This window comes from Perca flavescens, chromosome 21 (genome assembly GCF_004354835.1).
Source record: "Perca flavescens isolate YP-PL-M2 chromosome 21, PFLA_1.0, whole genome shotgun sequence".
NCBI lineage: Eukaryota > Metazoa > Chordata > Actinopteri > Perciformes > Percidae > Perca > Perca flavescens.
In genome coordinates, this window is record NC_041351.1 from 4024418 (window position 1) to 4043653 (window position 19236).

General features: G+C 42.0%; 1 protein-coding gene across 3 annotated transcripts in view; it reads right to left on the reverse strand.

Annotated features, from left to right (window-relative positions):
* Positions 1-19236, reverse strand: part of rnf213b (ring finger protein 213b) — a 51427-nt gene that overhangs the window by 5556 nt on the left and 26635 nt on the right. Inside the window, exons 37-61 of one of the 3 annotated variants that reach the window (XM_028567237.1) lie at positions 18915-19118; positions 18038-18225; positions 17833-17953; positions 17263-17363; positions 16359-16538; positions 15098-15243; positions 13848-13947; positions 13193-13304; positions 12500-12698; positions 10990-11180; positions 10518-10640; positions 9554-9655; positions 9223-9465; positions 8288-8372; positions 8171-8205; positions 7985-8079; positions 7735-7885; positions 6821-6986; positions 6179-6273; positions 5554-5802; positions 4147-4279; positions 3545-3628; positions 2866-3031; positions 1543-1744; positions 1367-1444 (exon numbers count right to left, since the gene is read on the reverse strand). In XM_028567237.1, the coding sequence (XP_028423038.1) occupies positions 1367-1444; positions 1543-1744; positions 2866-3031; positions 3545-3628; positions 4147-4279; positions 5554-5802; positions 6179-6273; positions 6821-6986; positions 7735-7885; positions 7985-8079; positions 8171-8205; positions 8288-8372; positions 9223-9465; positions 9554-9655; positions 10518-10640; positions 10990-11180; positions 12500-12698; positions 13193-13304; positions 13848-13947; positions 15098-15243; positions 16359-16538; positions 17263-17363; positions 17833-17953; positions 18038-18225; positions 18915-19118 (3549 nt within the window). Of the gene's footprint in view, positions 1-1366; positions 1445-1542; positions 1745-2865; positions 3035-3544; positions 3629-4146; positions 4280-5553; positions 5803-6178; positions 6274-6820; positions 6987-7734; positions 7886-7984; positions 8080-8170; positions 8206-8287; positions 8373-9222; positions 9466-9553; positions 9656-10517; positions 10641-10989; positions 11181-12499; positions 12699-13192; positions 13305-13847; positions 13948-15097; positions 15244-16354; positions 16539-17262; positions 17364-17832; positions 17954-18037; positions 18226-18914; positions 19119-19236 lie in introns of those variants that run through there. The other 2 variants (XM_028567236.1, XM_028567238.1) reach the window with 2 other exon arrangements.

The following is a 19236-nucleotide window of genomic DNA, read 5'->3' on the forward strand; positions in this document are numbered from 1 at the left end:
CAAAAAAATACATTCCACACACACAAAAACTAACAACAGACCAAATGCATGACGGATCAGGTCTAACCATCAATTAACAAACACACACCAAAAGATAAAAAAAAAGGAAAGAAAAGAACTAAATAACAACCATAATAAGTTGCCTGAGCTTCCTTCCTTATTGACAACTTCATTTTTGGATACATTTAATGATCTCTCAGAGTAACAAGAGGGACAGACAAAGTGCACGAAACAAAAACAATAATTTCCATAAAGAAATAAGACAAACAGGCAGTGTGTGGAACTCCCCATTGGTCTATCCTCCCTATTTAATACAAAACTTCTTACCAGGCTTCAGTTTTAATAAACATTTCAACATGTTTTTTTCTCCATCATCCAGATGAAGACTTTTGTACCATAAAATACTAAAGTCCATAAATAAATAGTCTTAATCAACAAAAGTACATTTCCAGGATAAAGCCTAAATTCAACTCACAAATGGTATATCCAGGCGTTGGGCGCCTGGGTAGCTCACCTGGTAGAGCAGGCGCCCACACACAGAGGTTCAGTCCTCGATGCAGTGGCTCAGTGTTTGAGTCTGACCTGCAGCCATTTCCTGCATGTCTTCCCTCCCTCTCTCCCCCGTTTCCTGTCTACAGCTGTCCTGTCTATTAATATGTCTAAAATGGCCAAAAAGATTTACACGCTGAATTTGCTGCTTGGTTCTTTCGGGGAATGATGGTAAAGATTTACAAAGAATATATTTAGGGCATTTCCTCTCTAACTGGGACGTTTTGGGACTGATTTTTTAGGTTTTGACGTAAATGCAGATATAAATGTAATTAAAAAAAATAAATAATCTATTTTCAATACAGAACGAAAACATTCTGTAGCCTATTTTGCCGTCAATACTGCCGACATTGTCTTTGCTGTAATAAAATCAGTATATCTTTATTTTATGTTTATGGGAAACATGCATGTGTACAGACAAGGCTAGCAGCAGCAGCAGCACCGCGTCAGATACGTTTCTGGTGTGCAAAGACATAGAAAACGCCACGCAGCTGACACGCGACAGAAACGCCACGCAGCCGCCACGCAGCTGACACGCAACAGAAACGCCACGCAGCCGACACGCAACAGAAACGCCACGCAGCCGCCACGCAACCAGTGTGCAGGAGCCCTTATTCCTCGACGCAGAGGCCCAGGGTTCGAATCCAACCAGCGGCAATTTCCTGCATGTCTTCCCCTCTCTCTCCCCTTTCATATTTTGCCTTATAATTAAAGGCGGAAATGCCCCAAAAAACCTAAAAAAAACAAAGCTAACTTCACAGCACTGTGAAGACAGATCTGGCAATAAGAGACTAATAAGTACGTGAACTGGTCTTACCTGATGAATCCTGTCTCGGACCTCGGTTAGAACCACAGAGAAGTCCTGCAGGTGTCTGTTCAAGTACCTCGAGGTGTCCTGAGTTTGATCAAAGAGGACAACAGTGCTGGTTAGCAGAAGGTTTGGTTTTTACTTGACACGTGCACGCAAGCTGTATGATTAGCTTAGATTTGTACCGCTCGGATAAGTGGTTTCCCAGCCAGGAAGCGACGGGCCAGCTGGGTTTGGATGCCTGGCAGGTCGTATTTGCTGTCCGTCTCCCCGCCTTTCTTCAAGGTGTACTGGCAGTGGGATAAAACCAGAGGCAGCAGCTCTCTCTCTGGGCTGCACAGCGTCAGCTGGGTTTCCGATATGCTCTCTAAAGGAACACTGTATTCACTGGGGAAAAATAAAACGGGAGAACGTCCATGATCGGTCGTATTAATCATAGGTTTAATAACACATGAGGCTGCTTCAAAGGTGACATGTTGTCACAGGAAAGGTGAGAATATGAAGTCCAGTTCATATGTGTCTATATATATATATCTTATTAGATATAATACATCTAATTACAGATACACATATATAACATATTGACTCACAGAAAATATTGGAATTATCTTTAAAGTGGGTACCATGGTTAGCCCAAAAAACTTTCTTACACTCTATTATAGTTTAATATATCCATATCTTGTTTATTGTAACATTTTGTGGGCAGGATACATTTATCAACAACAGTCAAGCCACTTTTTCTTCGTACGTTTACATGCACACTAATACCACTATTATTCTGAATATGACAATATTCCGAATTTGATACAGGACATGTAAACAACATATACCGTTTGGATATTCCGATTAGGCCTTTTTCCAAATCTGGCATTTTCAGATTAAGACATTTGGGATGTGCGTCTCCATCTGGGTTTTTACGGCAGTTTGTGACAGTTTGCAGCCTGTTTATGGCTTACGGTCAGCTCCGTGCGTTGCTATGGTTGCTGTACACAAACCAACCAGCCAACAGTTCAAGTAAGTCCGGCTGCGGTAGAGATGCATCCTCAAAAGTAAAGAAACTTCTTAACATTATGAAAATACTTGGATATCATCAGGTTTTGGACATGCACAAACATCACAACACCGACGTTTTCAAGGAATGAAAGAGGGACGCAGTGTTTGCATGGTCGAACGAGTCCGCCACCGCTGGAAAACTTTGAAAAGATCGTATTTTGCACGGCTGCATGTAAAAGGGAATATTAGTGGAATGATCACTTTCGTTAGCCATGGAAACAGCTTAGTCAGAATATTGTCTTTTTCAGAATAAGGACAAAAACAGGAAAATTGTGTGCATGTAAACGTAGTCATTGTTTCGTAAAAAGAAAATTATTTCTGTCTTTGACATCAATAAGATCCAAATTTGTGAGTTTGTGTATAGAGCCGTCCACAGGACTGAAAGCTTGACTAAAGTTTTTTCTGGAGATGTGCAGAGCAGACTGTGCACCCGCCGGTGGCCCGGCTGTACTGACCTGTCCTCCTGGCGGCTCACCCGCACCAGGCTGTTGTGAGTCTCCGACAGGAAGTCCACCAGAGTCCGGAGACACGACCCCGGTCCGTGTCGGCATGGCGACAGAAACTCGCCAGAGCTCTCGTTTGTCAGCTCCTTGCTACACAAGTCATCAGCACCCAAGTCTGCTGCTATATACACACACACAGGCATGGGAGACAGTACATTAAGTCATATAGATAGATAGATAGATAGACAGACAGATAGATAGATAGACACACACACACACAAGACAGACAGACACAAGACAGACACACACACAAACACACACACAACACACACACAAGACACACACAAGACAGACAAACACAAACACACACAAGACAGACACAAGACAGACAGACAGATAGATAGATAGATAGATAGATAGATAGATAGATAGATAGATAGATAGATAGATAGATAGATAGATAGATAGATAGATAGACAGACAGACAGACAGACACACACACACAAGACGGACAGACACAACACAGACACACATACACACACACAAGACACACACAAGACACTCACAAGACAGACAAACAGACACAAGACAGACACAAGACAGACAGACAGATAGACAGATAGATAGATAGATAGATAGGTACATCTACTGTACATGTGTACATCAGAGTTAAATGTAAAGACATGCTTACAGCTGTTTGCCACCTCTGTTCGGAGGCAGTTCCACACCATGATGAATCTCTCCACTCTCTCCAGCAGAATCTTCTTCTGGTAGCCTGATGAGGAGAAGGAGACAGCTCAGTTTGTGGCGCTAACTGAACACGACTAAAACTGCTTTTGAACGTACACATGTTCCACCAAAACAAGTTCCTTCCAGAGGCTGTTTTGCAGAGGCACCGTGGCTCTGTCCAGCCCAAGACAATTGTTATTGGTTTAGAGGAATTCAAATAAACCAGAGCAAGTTTTACTCCCATCCTGGAATGCTGTGTGGACTAGCCAGACCCTCCTCTACAGCGCTGTGAAGGAAGGTCTGGCATTGCGAGACTAGGTTGCGTTAAGCCATTTGCTTCACATCAGACACACAGTGCAGAGGCAAAAAATGGGACACCATTGTGTTTTTTATCCATGAACAACAAACTGCATGACGAATATCAAATGGAAGTCAGTGAGAATTGCAGCTTGCGTTTCAGGTGCAAATTTCTGCATGTGTGTGTGTGTGTGTGATGTCAGCAGCGGGGTGTTGGATGATGGTTTCGTTGTTGTACGTTCAATTCAAAATAAAATGTGGATCTACCTGCCGGTATCTGCTGTAACATCTGTGCTATAGTCTGCTCGGTAGAGTCTGACGTCCGAGGAAACACCCTCAGCAGGTCCGACTGTAAAGCAGCCAGCTCAGGCAAGTGACGTAACTGCCTCACACAGTGAATCTGAAACAAACAGAGTCAGCACATGTCAAACACTCCAAAAATAACATAATGTCAGGACCACATATGATATACTTTAACAACATGTAGTGATGCAACGTGCATCAACATCCGCTGAGAAAGAGCGCAAACCAGAGAGACCCGAAAACAAGAGCTTTAATATTTGGAGTAACTAGAGTAGATGACTGGACTTTTGCTGTCACTTTTAATAATTGTGGGAAGTAAACCTACGTGATTCTGGGAAAAGTAAGTGCCTTTTTTCAGAGCACATTTCGGCACAACTTCCCCAGAAGAGCTATGTTTTCAGTTGTGCACGTTTGATATTTAACATGTTATCTCTGATACTACTCAATTGGTGCAGAAAACACTCAGCTGGGTGGCCATTTAAAAACCTCTCATGATTTAGCTTTTGAATAAATGTAAAGTACGTTTTTTCGTTTCAACGCGGATATCACAGAGCCCGTCTTTATAGACGGTCCTGAACCTTTTTAGTGTCCTGGTGTCAGTTTTTTCAACACTCCCACAGATTTCATTCAATCTCCAAAAAATGTGGTATATATGGATATTTTTTTGTTAAATTTAACCACAGTTCCTGCGAGATATCCTGCAAAATTTTGTGGAAAAGTTTGATTTTCCAGCTCGCTCCGTTAGTGGTGAAGGAGTTGGCTAAGGCTAACGCTAGCAATGCTAAGCCGACGTCACAACCAAAGGACCCGCCTTCAAGGAAGTTAACACTACCAGAGTCCGGTAGGACCAGGCTAGTGTACCTGAGTCTGGTAGGACCAGACTAATGGACCAGAGTCTGGTAGGACCAGGCTAGGACCAGGCTAATGTACCAGAGTGTGGTAGGACCAGGCTAATGTACCAGAGTGTGGTAGGACCAGGCTAGTGTACCAGAGTCTGGTAGGACCAGGCTAGTGTACCAGAGTGTGGTAGGACCAGGCTAATGTACCAGAGTCTGGTAGAACCAGGCTAATGTACCAGAGTCTGGTAGGACCAGGCTAATGGACCAGAGTCTGGTAGGACCAGGCTAGTGTACCAGAGTGTGGTAGGACCAGGCTAATGTACCAGAGTCTGGTAGGACCAGGCTAATGGACCAGAGTCTGGTAGGACCAGGCTAGTGTACCAGAGTGTGGTAGGACCAGGCTAGTGTACCAGAGTCTGGTAGGACCAGGCTAGTGTACCAGAGTCTAGTAGGACCAGGCTAATGTACCAGAGTGTGGTAGGACCAGGCTAATGTACCAGAGTGTGGTAGGACCAGGCTAGAAGATCGGTACCTTCTTGAGGAACAGGCTGAGCAGCGGTAAAGAGCTGCGTCCCCGTGCTTCATCCACCAGGTTAGAGAAACGCTCCACTGTCATCGTCTCCGGGAGAGTCCAGAAGTTGGAGCGATGTGTCGGGCAGTTGGCGGGGAGCGACAACATGGGCCCAGGATCCTTGAAGAGGAGATTCATCAGTGCACTTCCAGCGAGTCCGTCGTCGGCACTGATGCTCTCCTGAGCTTCAGATAGATTCGCCTGCAAATCCTGAAAACAGGCAACATTTTATCACCCAAAACGTCTTGGTGTCTTTCTTTGGAAAAGATCACTATTAGTATTGATTCTGGTACTAATCAATCACGGATCAGTTTAAAAAAAAAAAAGATTAAACAGATTACAGATCCGACATCTTTAACAGATTGCAGCTATACATAATCAAATGTTCTCAAATGATATTAATCATGCAACACATTTTAGAAATGTGTCTTTAATTGATCTTTTTACATTCACTTTTATGAATTTACCTATTGATAAATGAACTCTACATTTATGATCTCTTTGGTCTTTGACTCAAATCAACCACTCACAGTTACAGACTTGTAAGCAATCAATGTACTGCTTTTAAATACAATGTACTGCTTACTTGAAGTACTGGGTTGATGGCAGAATCACAGACGAGCTTCTCCCAATGTATCCGTCCCTGTTTGGAGGACAGATCGGGTCTCGCTCCGCGGGAACCTTTGTTAACATTCAGATAGATAAGAGAAGATAAGATATATGATATACTTCATTGTCCCCGAAAGGAAATTAGTTTTGGACTCTGTCCGTTCTCATGCAACAGAAAACCTGCTCTCATATACATTAGACAGGTACCTATATAGCAAGCACATTAACTCCTTTCAGTGGCAGTTTTTAATTGAACAACCCTGTCGGCTGCATTCTCCGCAATAAGTGTAGCACAGCAGAGTTATGCATGTTTTTGATTTGATTTAATTGATTTATTTTACCACATATATTAAAGAAAAACAAAGCAACGATAAATTTACGAGACATGAAGTAAAAAAGACAAAGGAAAACCCAGAAAAACCATCAAAGGGGTTTGGCATGTTGGCTTCCCTAGAATAATTCAACAATAGGTAGCGGTAAATCAAATCAAATAAAAAAAGAGCATATAGTCTATGTCAAAGAGACAGAAGAAAAGAACAATTTATTGAGGAGAGAAAATAAAGAGAGAAGAAAGTCAAAATAAATCAACAAAACCAACATGCTGAAAATGGAAAGTCACCTGGAGTGAAATCTGCGCAGGTGTTGAGGATCAGATGAACGGTCACCGCTGTGTTGTCCATGTTCTGGTCCAGCGTCCGCCCCAACACACGCATGTCTGTTTCCAGGTGGTTCCACAGGAAGTTGGAAACATCACGGGGCCTGGGGTGGATCATGTCACTGACTCCCTACAACACCACCAGCACCACCACCACAGGAGGGTCAGTACATGATTCAATACCGCTGACGTGTAAAATCTGGTGCAAATGTTGTCACGATTGTGGGTTTCTGTTGTAGTTTTTCCTGTTTTATTTTGTAGTCTCTCTCTCTCTCTCTCTCTCTCTCTCTCTCTCTCTCTCTCTCTCTCTCTCCTCTCCCATGTTATGTCCTGTTTTACTTCCTGTCTTCTGCTTTCCCGCCTTTCTGATTGTCTGCCCCGCCCTGATATGTTTCACCTGTTGCTGAGCCCTCCAGTGTGTTGCCAACTTAGCAAGATTTCGCAACTTTTCAGACAATCTTAGCGACTTTTTTTCACAAACGCTGTCCGGCAAGCACACAAGGTATTTCTCTCTTGGTCACCAAAACAGTCATCTCTCTCTTCTGTTCTGTGGCAGAGGAGCAGCCCACTAAGCTTTATGCAAATTATTGCGTAATGACATCACACATATGTAAATGAGCGTATGACATCTAGCTACTTTTAGCGACTTTTGGAGCTGGTGCTAGCTACTTTCGTTGGAAAAGAGTTGGCAAAGCTAGCTAGCTTGGTTTCATTTTCAAAACGAATCTAGTTATAGTCTTGCAATGTGTTACCCTGAAAGATCACCCAGTCTTTACATATTGTGACAGTCTTTAACGTTAGATGTGAGATGGTGTCAGACTTTAGTTTTTTCAAAGTCTGTTTAAAGTCTTCTAGTGTATGACGGGCATTAGTCTCACTCTGGGATTTGTTAAAGCGCCTTGGAGCATGGCGAGGTGTGTGAGCAGCCGCAGGATGCAGGACTGAGCAGAAGTCAGCTGTCTCTCCGGGGCTTCAGACCTCTGGCCAGCCTCTCCTAATACGTGTCCCGTCCGAGTTTGATCTCTGACACTTCATACACACAGGGAGGAACACCAATTAAATTAAACACAAACCTTTGACTGAATACACTGTCAGAAAGCTTGTTGACTGAAGAGATTTACAGTATACCTTTGTTGTGTAAATCCCTCTACTGGGTTGTGGTTTATCCCACCAATTGGAACTCCACATTTGTGACATATTGCTAAAACCATTGGTCTCCCACACTATGGGACAATACAGATGCATGTGTTAATTATTGAACCGTTGTTGAACTTTAAAAATGTTTGCCAAGAGGGACACAAAAACATCTCATACCTCTGTCACAACGAATGGATGTCCGTTGGCACAAGCTGCAAAAGATTAAAAGAAACCCATTATATATGCACTGATGATCAAAAAATAACCTAAACCTTTATAAAGTCAAATACTTACAGTACAGCTGTGTTTTGTTGCCTTGAGTCAACCATTGCATGACTTCACTTGTGTGATCATCAGGCATTGTTGGCAGAAAGGAGTTCTTGGAGGAAAAGTAAGTTGAGTTAATGTGTTAATTGTTTGGAGTATGAGTAAGGTATATTATATTCAGGTATTTTATTAAATGCATCAAGTGTTGGATTTCTTTAGGATAGATTCTGTCTTCTTGTTTTTTAAAGAAGGATTCACCTCCGCCAAAGGAATTATGTAAACAGGATTATATTGTCTGTCTGTTTTTTTGCCTGTTTACTGATTTCAACAAACACAGACGATGTGTGATTGCTGTATTTTAGTCCCGTACGAATTAGCATTTTGGTGATTGGGGGTCGGATTGGCTGCGTTGCCAATAATAAATGAAAGTTTGGTTACACTTTACTTGAAGGTATCTACGTAAGAGTGACATGACACTGTCATGAACGTGCCATGAACATTATAAACAAGTCATAAACGTTTATGACATAACGCTTCTTTTAGTAAGTGTCATTTGGTTTTTGTCATGACAAGTTAGAGTTAGAGTTAGGGATAGGGATAGAGTTAGGGTTAGAGTTAGGGTTCATGTGTCATGACTGTGTCATGATCAGTGTCATGTGTTCCTGACATGTCACTCTTATGTAGTTACCTTCAAGTAAAGTGTTACTGAAAGTTTTGACAGAGCCTTGGCATCATATGTGGGGAAGAATGTAAGTAAATTCAAGCAAAATAAAGACTTTGCTCATCCCGTGCTACTGAGCTGCACAAAACAGGCATGGGGGGGATTTCTAAATCACATGAGGTCGCCTGGTAATACTAGTCCCGTGCGAATAGGGCTTAAGTAGTACTAACCAAGAGTAAAGTGAGTTCATGTGTAAAATCGGTGGAGAGCCCCTTAAAGTAAGAGATAAGAGGTGTCTTACTGTAACATTCTGAGGCTGGGTGGCGATCTGATAAAGAGGAACCAGTAGAGGATTTTCACTGAGGATCACAGAGTCCAGATGGACCAACAGCTCCAGGACGGTTCGTCTCCGACCCGAAAGACCCTCGCTGACGCGCAGCAAAGAGCCCGCTCCGCCGATCCGATTGGACAGAAGCGCAGCGCAGAACTCCCTGAACTCCTTTGACTTGACGTTTTTCAGGATCTCGTCCAGTCTCGCCAACTCCTGTATGTGTTTACATAGAACCACGTGTTAAGAAGAGAAAGGAAATGAACAAAAGGCACACTTTGCATCAGACATGATGTGTGCTGACCTGTGTGGAGGGATTCATGTTGAGGCCGGGGGTTTTGTAGCGGCAGGTGACGTGTCTGAACAAAGCCAGCGCCAGCAGACTGATCTGAGAGCCCTTCAGCTTCTGCAGAGGAAATGAAACAACAAGAGGTGAAAGAGGAATACAGAAAGCCCTGAAGTTGATTGAAATGTCAGACTGATCTCATGAAGTGGCCTATGTATGACACGCCAATTCGTATTGGTTACTTGCTTTTTAGCGTGTTGTAGAAGGTAGAAAGTGGCGTGTATGTTTACGTCCGCTGTATACAGCGTAGACATACATGCGGATAGCTCAAAATGCGTACAGATAACACGCCACTTGGCTTAAAGGTGACAAAGTGGGCGTGTCTCTTTACGCAAAGTCATGATGTCATGTTGATGTTTGCTTTGGCAAAGAAATATTGTTTCTGAAAATGTAATGATCATGTTAGAGGTTTTTACCACTATTTTTACTCCTATCATTTACTGTTTAAGATGGAAAGTACCCGATGGATAAAGACAGTAACTTTCTCACATATTGGAACACTTTATTTACTTTACCTTATGTATCATTTATAAGCAGCATACAAAGATTTCATAAATGGTTTAAAACACACTATAATTTAGCTGTAAGCATGCATTTGGCAACAACCTTAAATCCTCCTCCTTACGTGGCTTTCCTGACATCTAGTGGTCATTAGGAGACATGACAGCGTCTACCGAAAACACCGAAGCAGGATCACTGATTCACCTTTTCTCTTCTAAACTACATTCACATTTTCATCAGCCTTCCTATTCGCTCTGGAGACAACAGAGGTAAGGACTACTAGCCAGTCAGAAGCAGAGTATGAGAGCGTGCCAAAAAGATATATAACAAAATAAAGGAAAGGGGAAAATCCAAAAAGCATAATATGAGCGCTTTAACATTTTCATTGTTGATTATATATCCACTCTGGATTCTCTCTGACCTTTATTTCGGTCACGCAGGTGTCAGATCTTTTTTCCAGCAGAACGCTGACCACGGCGTTTCTCACAGCTCGGTATCGTGTCCCACAGCAGAGGAACTGGTCCACGTTAGTTGGAACAGTCCTCTTTGAGGGAAAAAAAAAATATTTCAATTCAACTTTGAGTTGAGTTTCAGACACATAGGTCTAAATCAGTATAAAAATGTGTAAAACAGAACACAGACAAGACAAACAGTTACATAAATATTAATTGAATTTCATAAATTTCAAATTAAAGTGAATAAAACACATTCAGACATTTGTTCCAAGTGTACCTTGTAATAATTACATTTTTTTAATAAGTTAAGCGACATAAAATGTCTCAACACAGCATGAAAGGTGGGAACATTACTAGTGAAAAATATATGACTCGCAAGAAAGAAAAAAACCTTCTTGTTTCTGTTTTTTTTTGCTTTTTCTGTAAGATATTTTGTACCTGAAGTCGAAGGAGCTCTGCAGGGAAGAGCCATATCCAGGCCGGGTTGTTCATCAGGGACAGTATGTGGTCCGTACCGGAGCGTCTGTAGAGGGCTCGGAGCAGGTAAACCCTGTACCAGTCATTACCACAGTACTCACACACCGCCCTCACCTGCTGCAGGTACCCAGCCTCCGCCTCTTCAAGTCCGCCTGCGTGTCATGAAGAAAATTTTCCTTATTCATGAAACTATAGTACATCTGATGACATTTTATGTATTCATTTTATTGATGCATCAAATATCTATGCAACAATCTGAATTATTAAACTGGGGCGATTTAGAGCAGTGTTTCTTAAATGGGGGTACGTGGTACTTTGAAGGACTTTGAGGGTACGTAAGATTTTTTGCAAATAGTTTTTGTCACTTTTTCGAAGTTTGTCGCTTTTTTGAATTTTTTTGTCACTTTTGTCGCCCTAGGGTTGCCTTCCTAGCCATGGTTTTTGTTGCTTTTTTGAATTTGTTTTACTATTTTTGACCTATTCTTGCCTTAATTGCTTCTTTCTACTGTCTTTTTCCAAGTTTTTTCGCCTTTTTTCATCAGCATCTAAATGTTTTTTTCCAGGTACAAGGCTGTTTAGTAAATCTATTGCTGACATCGCTGTACTGTTCCTCTTTTTTTTCTACCAAAAATTATTATCGCTGGTTAGGGGGTACATGGTTTAAAAAAACTGTTCAAAGGGGGAACATTATTGAAAAAAGCTTGAGAACCACTGATTTAGAATAATAATCTTGAATATTTTGTATGTCTGTTGAATGTCTGATGAAAGCTTTTGTATTTGCAGTATTACTATAGTACTATAGAATAGTATTATGAACATGACATTCCTGGTAAAACTCCCAACCGGCGCACAGTTATTGACGCGTTTTCAATCACCCAGCAGTGGCTGGTCCGCCAAAGAAGGTAGGCGGAGCTAACACAGCAGACTCACTCTTCAACTAACGTGTGGGTGTGTGTGTAACGCAGCATGATGTGTGGATCTCTAGGAAGTGAGATCCCAAAAACACACTCGCAATTACCGCTCATCGCCATAAGTGCCAGCAAAGTGAAACAAAAACACAGATCTTCGAGATTGTAATTTAACCCTTGTGTTTCTCTTCCCGTTGACCAAACAAGCAACTTTTTGTTTTTCTGGGTCAAAATTTAAAATACAAACTTTTTGGTCAACGTTTTGGTCGTCTTCTTCGACACTTTTGTTGCATGTTCGACGTTTTTGACGTTCTTTTATAATTTTTTTTTCTCAAATGCCATAAAATTGAATACAACACCCAAATTCAATGAAAGTAGTGAACTGATCATTTACTTTTCTAGTTGTATAGAACCATGCACGTTGTTTTTCTTTCTTCTTTTTTTTAACAGTTTGGTTGAAAGAAACCCAAATTTGTGATATAGAAACTTTTTGAAAATGGGTCAGATTTGACCCGAGGACAACAGGAGGGTTAAGTTAAACATAGTTCAGCAGCATTACACACCTTGGACTTCCTTGAGCAGCCCGGCTGCAGTGGTCAGACAGATTCGGAGCCTAGCTATGTTGAGCAGGAACTCGGCTGGGTCTTGTTGTCGGTCTGGAGTCTGTTTCCTGGCGACCCGGCTCAGGAATCCAATTTCAGCTTGTCGTTGCTGTTCTCCGCTCCGTTCCACTTCTCTCGCTTCTGAGCACAACAGAGAGTCCTGAGAAAAAATGTTTAAAAAGAAAGAAAATACAGCATCAATAACAAGCGATGGCATTCAATTATGTTAAAATAAATGTTACAGGTCAATCAGGACGAGGACAAATAGACTCAGGAACAGCTTCTTTCCACAAGCCATTACCACACGGAACACACACACATTCACACGCAGACCATGTGCAATATCTAGTACTTTTAGTGTGTATATTTCTTTCTATTTATAATTGTTGTTTTATTATTTATTTCTTGTCTTTTTAGATTTTAGATTTATGTTAATGGGTGAACTGCTGCTAAACATTTTGTTGTTCCTCTTGTACAATGACAATAAATCTTCTGATTCTGATTTGCAGAAAATCCATGGTTAAAAAAAAACCTTACAGAGAGAAATCTTAACAGATAAAGCCAAGAATAAAATAAACAAAAATAACAATCATCATAGTAATCATCACTCTGAATATAAAGGACAGATGGACAAGTGTAGTTTGTGTCTTCTACCTGGAAACAGTTGACAAACAGCAGGTAGAGTTCAGTACGGTCTTCTCTGTTCAGAAGATTCTCCTCCAGATTTCTCAGGTAGGTCTGAATGTGAGTCTTCACCTGCTCAAAACTGAGAGATACAACACCATTTACACACACTTAGTTCCTAGAAAAGTGTTACTGTAATTATTACAGTAAGTAAACTGTTCAGGTACTTTTTGAGTATTTCTATTTTGGAAAAATTTCTACTTGTCCTCTGTTGCTGTTCAGTAAAAAATATTGATCTTTTAAGAGACTGAATCATGAAATATTGCTGTATTACAGTCCAATATCTCAAAACAAAGTCAGCGTTCCTCTAACAGCCTTGTTACAGCTTCATGATGGAATAACTTTTTGACATTATCTGTTTTTAAAATGTACCAAACCTGTAGAGAAGCATGTTGTCCTTTCACTGATCTGAGACTATGAAAATCCACAAAATTTCATTTATTTTTGTATCTCCAATTTTTGTTGTTTGTTTTAGAATGACTGCATCACTCTGTAGCAAGTGCTTGTTTCGTCACTGTCGGTTTCACTGGTTTTGTAGACTGTATACTGTACTTTTTCTTATTTTCCTAACGTGGTGCTTTTAAAAGAACGTTTGACAAACAGTTAGAGTACTTCCTCCCCTCACCTGTCCTGCAGCAGCAGCTTTGGCAGCACAGATCGCACCACGGGACTGTTGTCCACACACTCCAGGAAAGGAGTGAGCTCTCTGGTCCGGTACACGTCACCTGCATCACCCAAAAGAGTAAATAAAAAGGATGAACGGACGCCTCATTATCGCAGCATCATCAATTATCTAGTTCAGGGGTGTCAAACTCTGCTTCCCTAAGGGCCACACTGGAAAATGACAATCACATCAAGGGCCAGACATGTAGAGTTTATTTCTTTGATGTCATAGAAAAAGTCAAAAATCTTTGGCTGTATTATTGCATGTCTCATAAAGTCTTCTCACTTACAGTTTGGTCGGCAAAAATGTGTGGCCAGGTTAGCTCAGCTGGTAGAGCAGGCGCACATATATAGAGGTATATACCTTGACGCAAGAGGTCCACGGTTCAAGTCCGACCTGTGACGATTTCCTGCATGTCATCCCCCTCTCTCTCCCCTTTCATATCTATCCATTTAAGGCTGAAATGCCCCCCAAAAAATCTTATAAAATGTCGAATTAAATGCCAAAAACGTCAGAAAAAGCATCAAAAATGCAGTGAAAGCGTCAAAAACTTGAAAAATGTGCCAAAAAACTAGGCAGGCCTCGAGTTTGACAGGTGTGATCTAGTTATTATCATTGTCTTATTCTCTCACTCTCTCTGTCATTTGTTTTTTTCCTGTAATAATATGACATTGTAAAGTAGGAGCAGGACTTTATAAGCATTTTGGCCTCAATGAGAGGCGAGTGGGTAGGTAGAGGGGGGAGCGGGCAATCTAGCGTTCCTGCTCAACCCCACGCACACGCCCGCCCGCTGAACTGTCTTGATCTTTTCCCTATGCGAGCTACGTGCAGCGCCAATCAATAAACAAGAGACTGATTCTTGCTTGTTTGTGAGTTCACTAAAATATAAAACTGTTTTCTAAACAGTTATCAGGACGTAGACATCGGGGCTTCTGCTTGTCAGAGCATCGGCACAAGACTGGATTTATCAGGTAATGTCTGTAATTAAGACTATGCTAATTTAAAAAAGTGTCCCTCCCCATCTGAAAAGCCCTTTTTGCTTCTGCCTGCTCCTTCTCAAACTCATCCTTTTTTCTTATTTTTGTTCTTTGATGGAATCGGTATGATTTGTACATGATTGTGTATTATCTGATTTTTTTTTTTGGTATTTCTCTTTTAAAGTATGTTGAGTGGTCAAGAAGAATAAAAATAAATGAATAAATCACACTCACCGTTAGCAGAGACGAGTAAGGAGAAGAGCAGCTCCACCACTCCATCTCCGGGCGTCTGTCCCTCTGACAGACAGAACCTGGACACCACCTCCAGGAAGAAGGAGTTACAGCAGTCCCGGATCGCTGCTTGCTGCTCAAGTGCTGCCCTGAACCATGGGAAGGAAAGTTACTGAGAGCTGAAAGAATTAATGGACAACTGTATCCGATCCGAGCCAGGCACCTTGGTTCTTTAAAAAAAAAATATATACAGTATATATAACATTACATTACATTTAGCTGACGCTTTTATCCAAAGCGACTTACAATTCTTACATATACACACACACACACACCTCTGGAGCAACTAGGGGTTAAGTGTCTTGCTCAAGGACACATTGGTTGATGTATCGCAGTGGGAATCCAACCCGGGTCTACCGCACCAAAGGCATGTGACATATATATATATATATATATATATATATATATATATATATATATATATATAAAAAACTGTCACATACACATAAAGGGCCCTATCTTGCACCCAGCCCAGCGCAAAGCCCGACCCAAGTGACTTTGCTACTTTAAGACCGACACAGGTGTCAGTTTCCCGTCCAGCGCCCGCGTCGTTTAAATAACAAATGCATCTGCGCCCATCTTTGCGCCCATGGGCGTGCTGGTCTTACAGGGAGGTGTGTTCAGGTGCATTCTGGGAGTATTGCTATGTTGAGGAAGCAGGAAGTGATCGCGCCATTGACCAACAAAAACCTGGTCTAAAGTCAATAACGCAGCATTTCATTGTTATTTTAACAGCAAATTAATAAAATGCTCCTAGGCTCGTGCACAGCGCACCCACACTATGCTTGTTACAACACACACACACACACACACACACAGCAGCACACACACGCAGAAGATTACAAATAAAAATATTACGGTGCAAATCCTCCATCATATTAGCAATGCTCCAAGGTCCAAACGCGCCTGGCTTTTAAAGGGAATGGGAGATGATCTCTGATTGGTTTATTGCATGTTACGCCCAAAACACACCTATGAATTAATGAAGACACTAAGTACAACCCTTTAGAACCAGGCGCCCGGCGCACGGACCCTTTTTTCCGCCGTCAAACTAGCAAAAGTGGATTTGGACACGCCCTAAAATCACCTGCGCCAGGTGCGTCACGCCGTGCGCTTAGATAGTTAGAGTTAAAATAGGGCCCAAAATGTAGTGTAATGTAAGTTGTACCAGAAAACATTTACTAGAAAAAAAAACTGAACTCACTTGATGGTTTGAGAAACAGTCGGCTTGAAGTCGGTCAGCAGGTCTGCCCTGCATTTAGGACAATGACGTCCTCGTATCTGAATGCAGCTCTGGACACACGGCAGACATAAGACGTGCTGGCAGGGCAGGACGGCCGGCTCTGTGAGCTCCGACAGGCAAACTGGGCAAGAAATGCCAAACCTTTCCACAACAAAACATCCAGAGAGATGAATTATTTAGATGCATAAAAGAATTATGGCGAGATGTTCCTATACAGTAAGTCAAGATGTTCTCTTAGGCGTCATTCAGACTGCCTGCGTCGGCCGTCAGACGGACGGGCAAAGACGCAGGTCTTCCCATTCATTTTAAATGGGGGTTGTGCGTTTAGGCTTAAGGCGGTGAGAAGTTGAAAACGACTTAGTCTCGCATTGCCAGACCTTCCTCCACAGCGCTGCGGAGGAAGGTCTGTCTAGTCCTCACAGCATTCCACACAAAAACGTGCTCTGGTTTATTGGCATTTCTTTAAACCAATCACAATTGACTTGGGCGACGCTAAGCGCCGGACGGAGCCAAGTTGCGCAACGGAAAACTCCGATTGGACAGATAGTCTAGCTAGCTGTCTGGATTTACCCTGCAGAGATCTGAGGAGCAGTTAACCATAGTCCTCACAAATCCACCGGAGGTTAGAACGCCAACACATAGAAAGATGAAGATAACAGACAAAATATCTAAATCTATAAACAACCTGACAGAAAACAGTAGTTGTGGAATATAAAGTCTACTCATGCTACATTTGTGGGGGGTTAAAGAAAACAACAGGACGTCACACAAATGGGCCGTTTCCTTGACACTCCCCCCGCCGGCACCGCACAACCCTGCGGCAGAATGCTTCTTTTGGTCTGAACGTAGCTTTAAATGGACATACCTCAGATCCCTGCCGAAACACTCATCATGAAAACAGTTGAGGATCCGGATGAGCTTCTGCAGAGTGTCCACGCTCGTCACATCAGGGGACTCCTTCATCAGCTGGTAGAAAATTAGAAAGAAATATCAGAAAACATCTCCCACCCGTCCGACTTTTACTTCCCTGTTGGTAATGTTAAATAGTTTACAGCTATGGTTTCTGCTCTGTGTAAGAAATGTCTTGTCCTTTTTTATCCTTTAAGGGTCTTGGTTCCCTCTGTGTTTTATAGCGGAGGCGGGCCACCTCCCCTGCAATAAAGGCTGCCTCCGCAAACACAATAAGAAATCTGATGAACATTTATAATTTTAAAAAAAAGCGCATTCGCCTTCAGGGATAAAAAAAAAAGCAGAGGTGCTATTTCACACAGCAAATGTCAATGAATAAAAAGTAGTGTTGTTTAAGATGTTACCATAAATAATAAATGTATGCGGATCTTGAGGCTTAACACCTCACCTAACTCATTCCTGGGGGGGAACCCTCTTTCAGTCTTTATAAAGATGAAAACACAGACTCACAAACCATTTTACTTACGTTCAGGTGAAGGCTGCAGTGTTTGAGAGCCAGTTCTTTCAATCTGGAGTCATTCTGTTTAACTCTGAAAAGGACGTGCTGGATGAAAGATGCAACAACCAGCATCCCGTGCCACAGTGACCTGAAAGCCAAATTAAGTTATAAATAAACCTTGAAACACACGTAAAAAATGTTTTTTCCTTGCTGTACATCAGGGCAGACTCACCGGATGGAGTCCAGATGTTGCAGACAGCCAGGGCTGCAGAGGGTGCTGTATTTCCGACCGAACACTCTATCTAGACACGGCTGCAGAAACTCCACTTGGTTCACAAAGAGCTGGCACTCATGCACGGACGTCACAGTCAGCAGTTTGGTCTGCTCAACACAGACGCCCAGAGCTAGAATGTCCTCCACCTGCCATACGTTAACATTTTTATAGTTATCATGTTATCAACTGTAGGATGTTAACGATGCTTACCATTTAAAGTTAAGCCAGTTATAAAGGTTTCCCATCATAAACCAAACTAACAAGTAAAAGTCTGACTTGTTGCTGACACCAGTTGTAACACAGTGTCTGTGTTTTAAGGACCTACTGTATGCTTCCAAACTATGGGTGTCATGATTCTCCAAATCCACGATTTGATTTGACTTTCAATTGTTATGTCATGATTTTTATTTCAATTTTCGATTCAATCACTATATTTCAACGGCAGAAGGGTACTTTACAACAACAGTTTGAGTTTCTCGGTTGATTTTAGAGGTAATTGAATGCACCATTAGTTTAACGAGGTGTACCTGAAGGCACCATGGAGTCCTGTCGGAGCCCAGTTTCCATAACTCACTTACAGGAAGGCAAAAGGTTGCCACACTGGTGACATCAGGGAAGCAGGAGAATTTTCAAGTTATTTGGTTTCTCCATCTTCTCCAACCCCGTGTCTTTAGCTAAACAATACCAGCAGGTAAGCTAAGCTGGGTCTGCCAAGTTTTTCTTCGGATGTGCGCAAGTAGGTGAGGATGGGAAATTGCTGATCGCTGACCACTTCATCTTTTAACAAACACATGCAATAGTCACAGCTTAGAGATAGGTTTATGGTTATTCTCACCATTTCTTGGGGCTCCCTCTTTGAGCCCTGCTGAAAGACATCGGTGGCTAGCTGGGGCTGCAGCAGAAATATGTGGCAGAGAGTGTCCAGTCTGGGGGCAAAATGTCTGGCAGCAGCAAATATCCAAGAAGGAGAAAGCTCAGTGACGGCACCCACAGACGTCTGAAGCTCAGACACACAGCCCAACATGGCCCCGGTAAGCACCTTTACATGAAATGTGTAGAAAGTCAAGACTATTACTGTCTGTTCCCAAAATATGTGTAAGTCTTGTTACAAGCAAAAAGAATGATTACTTTAACTTGGATGAGGATGGGTAAACCAA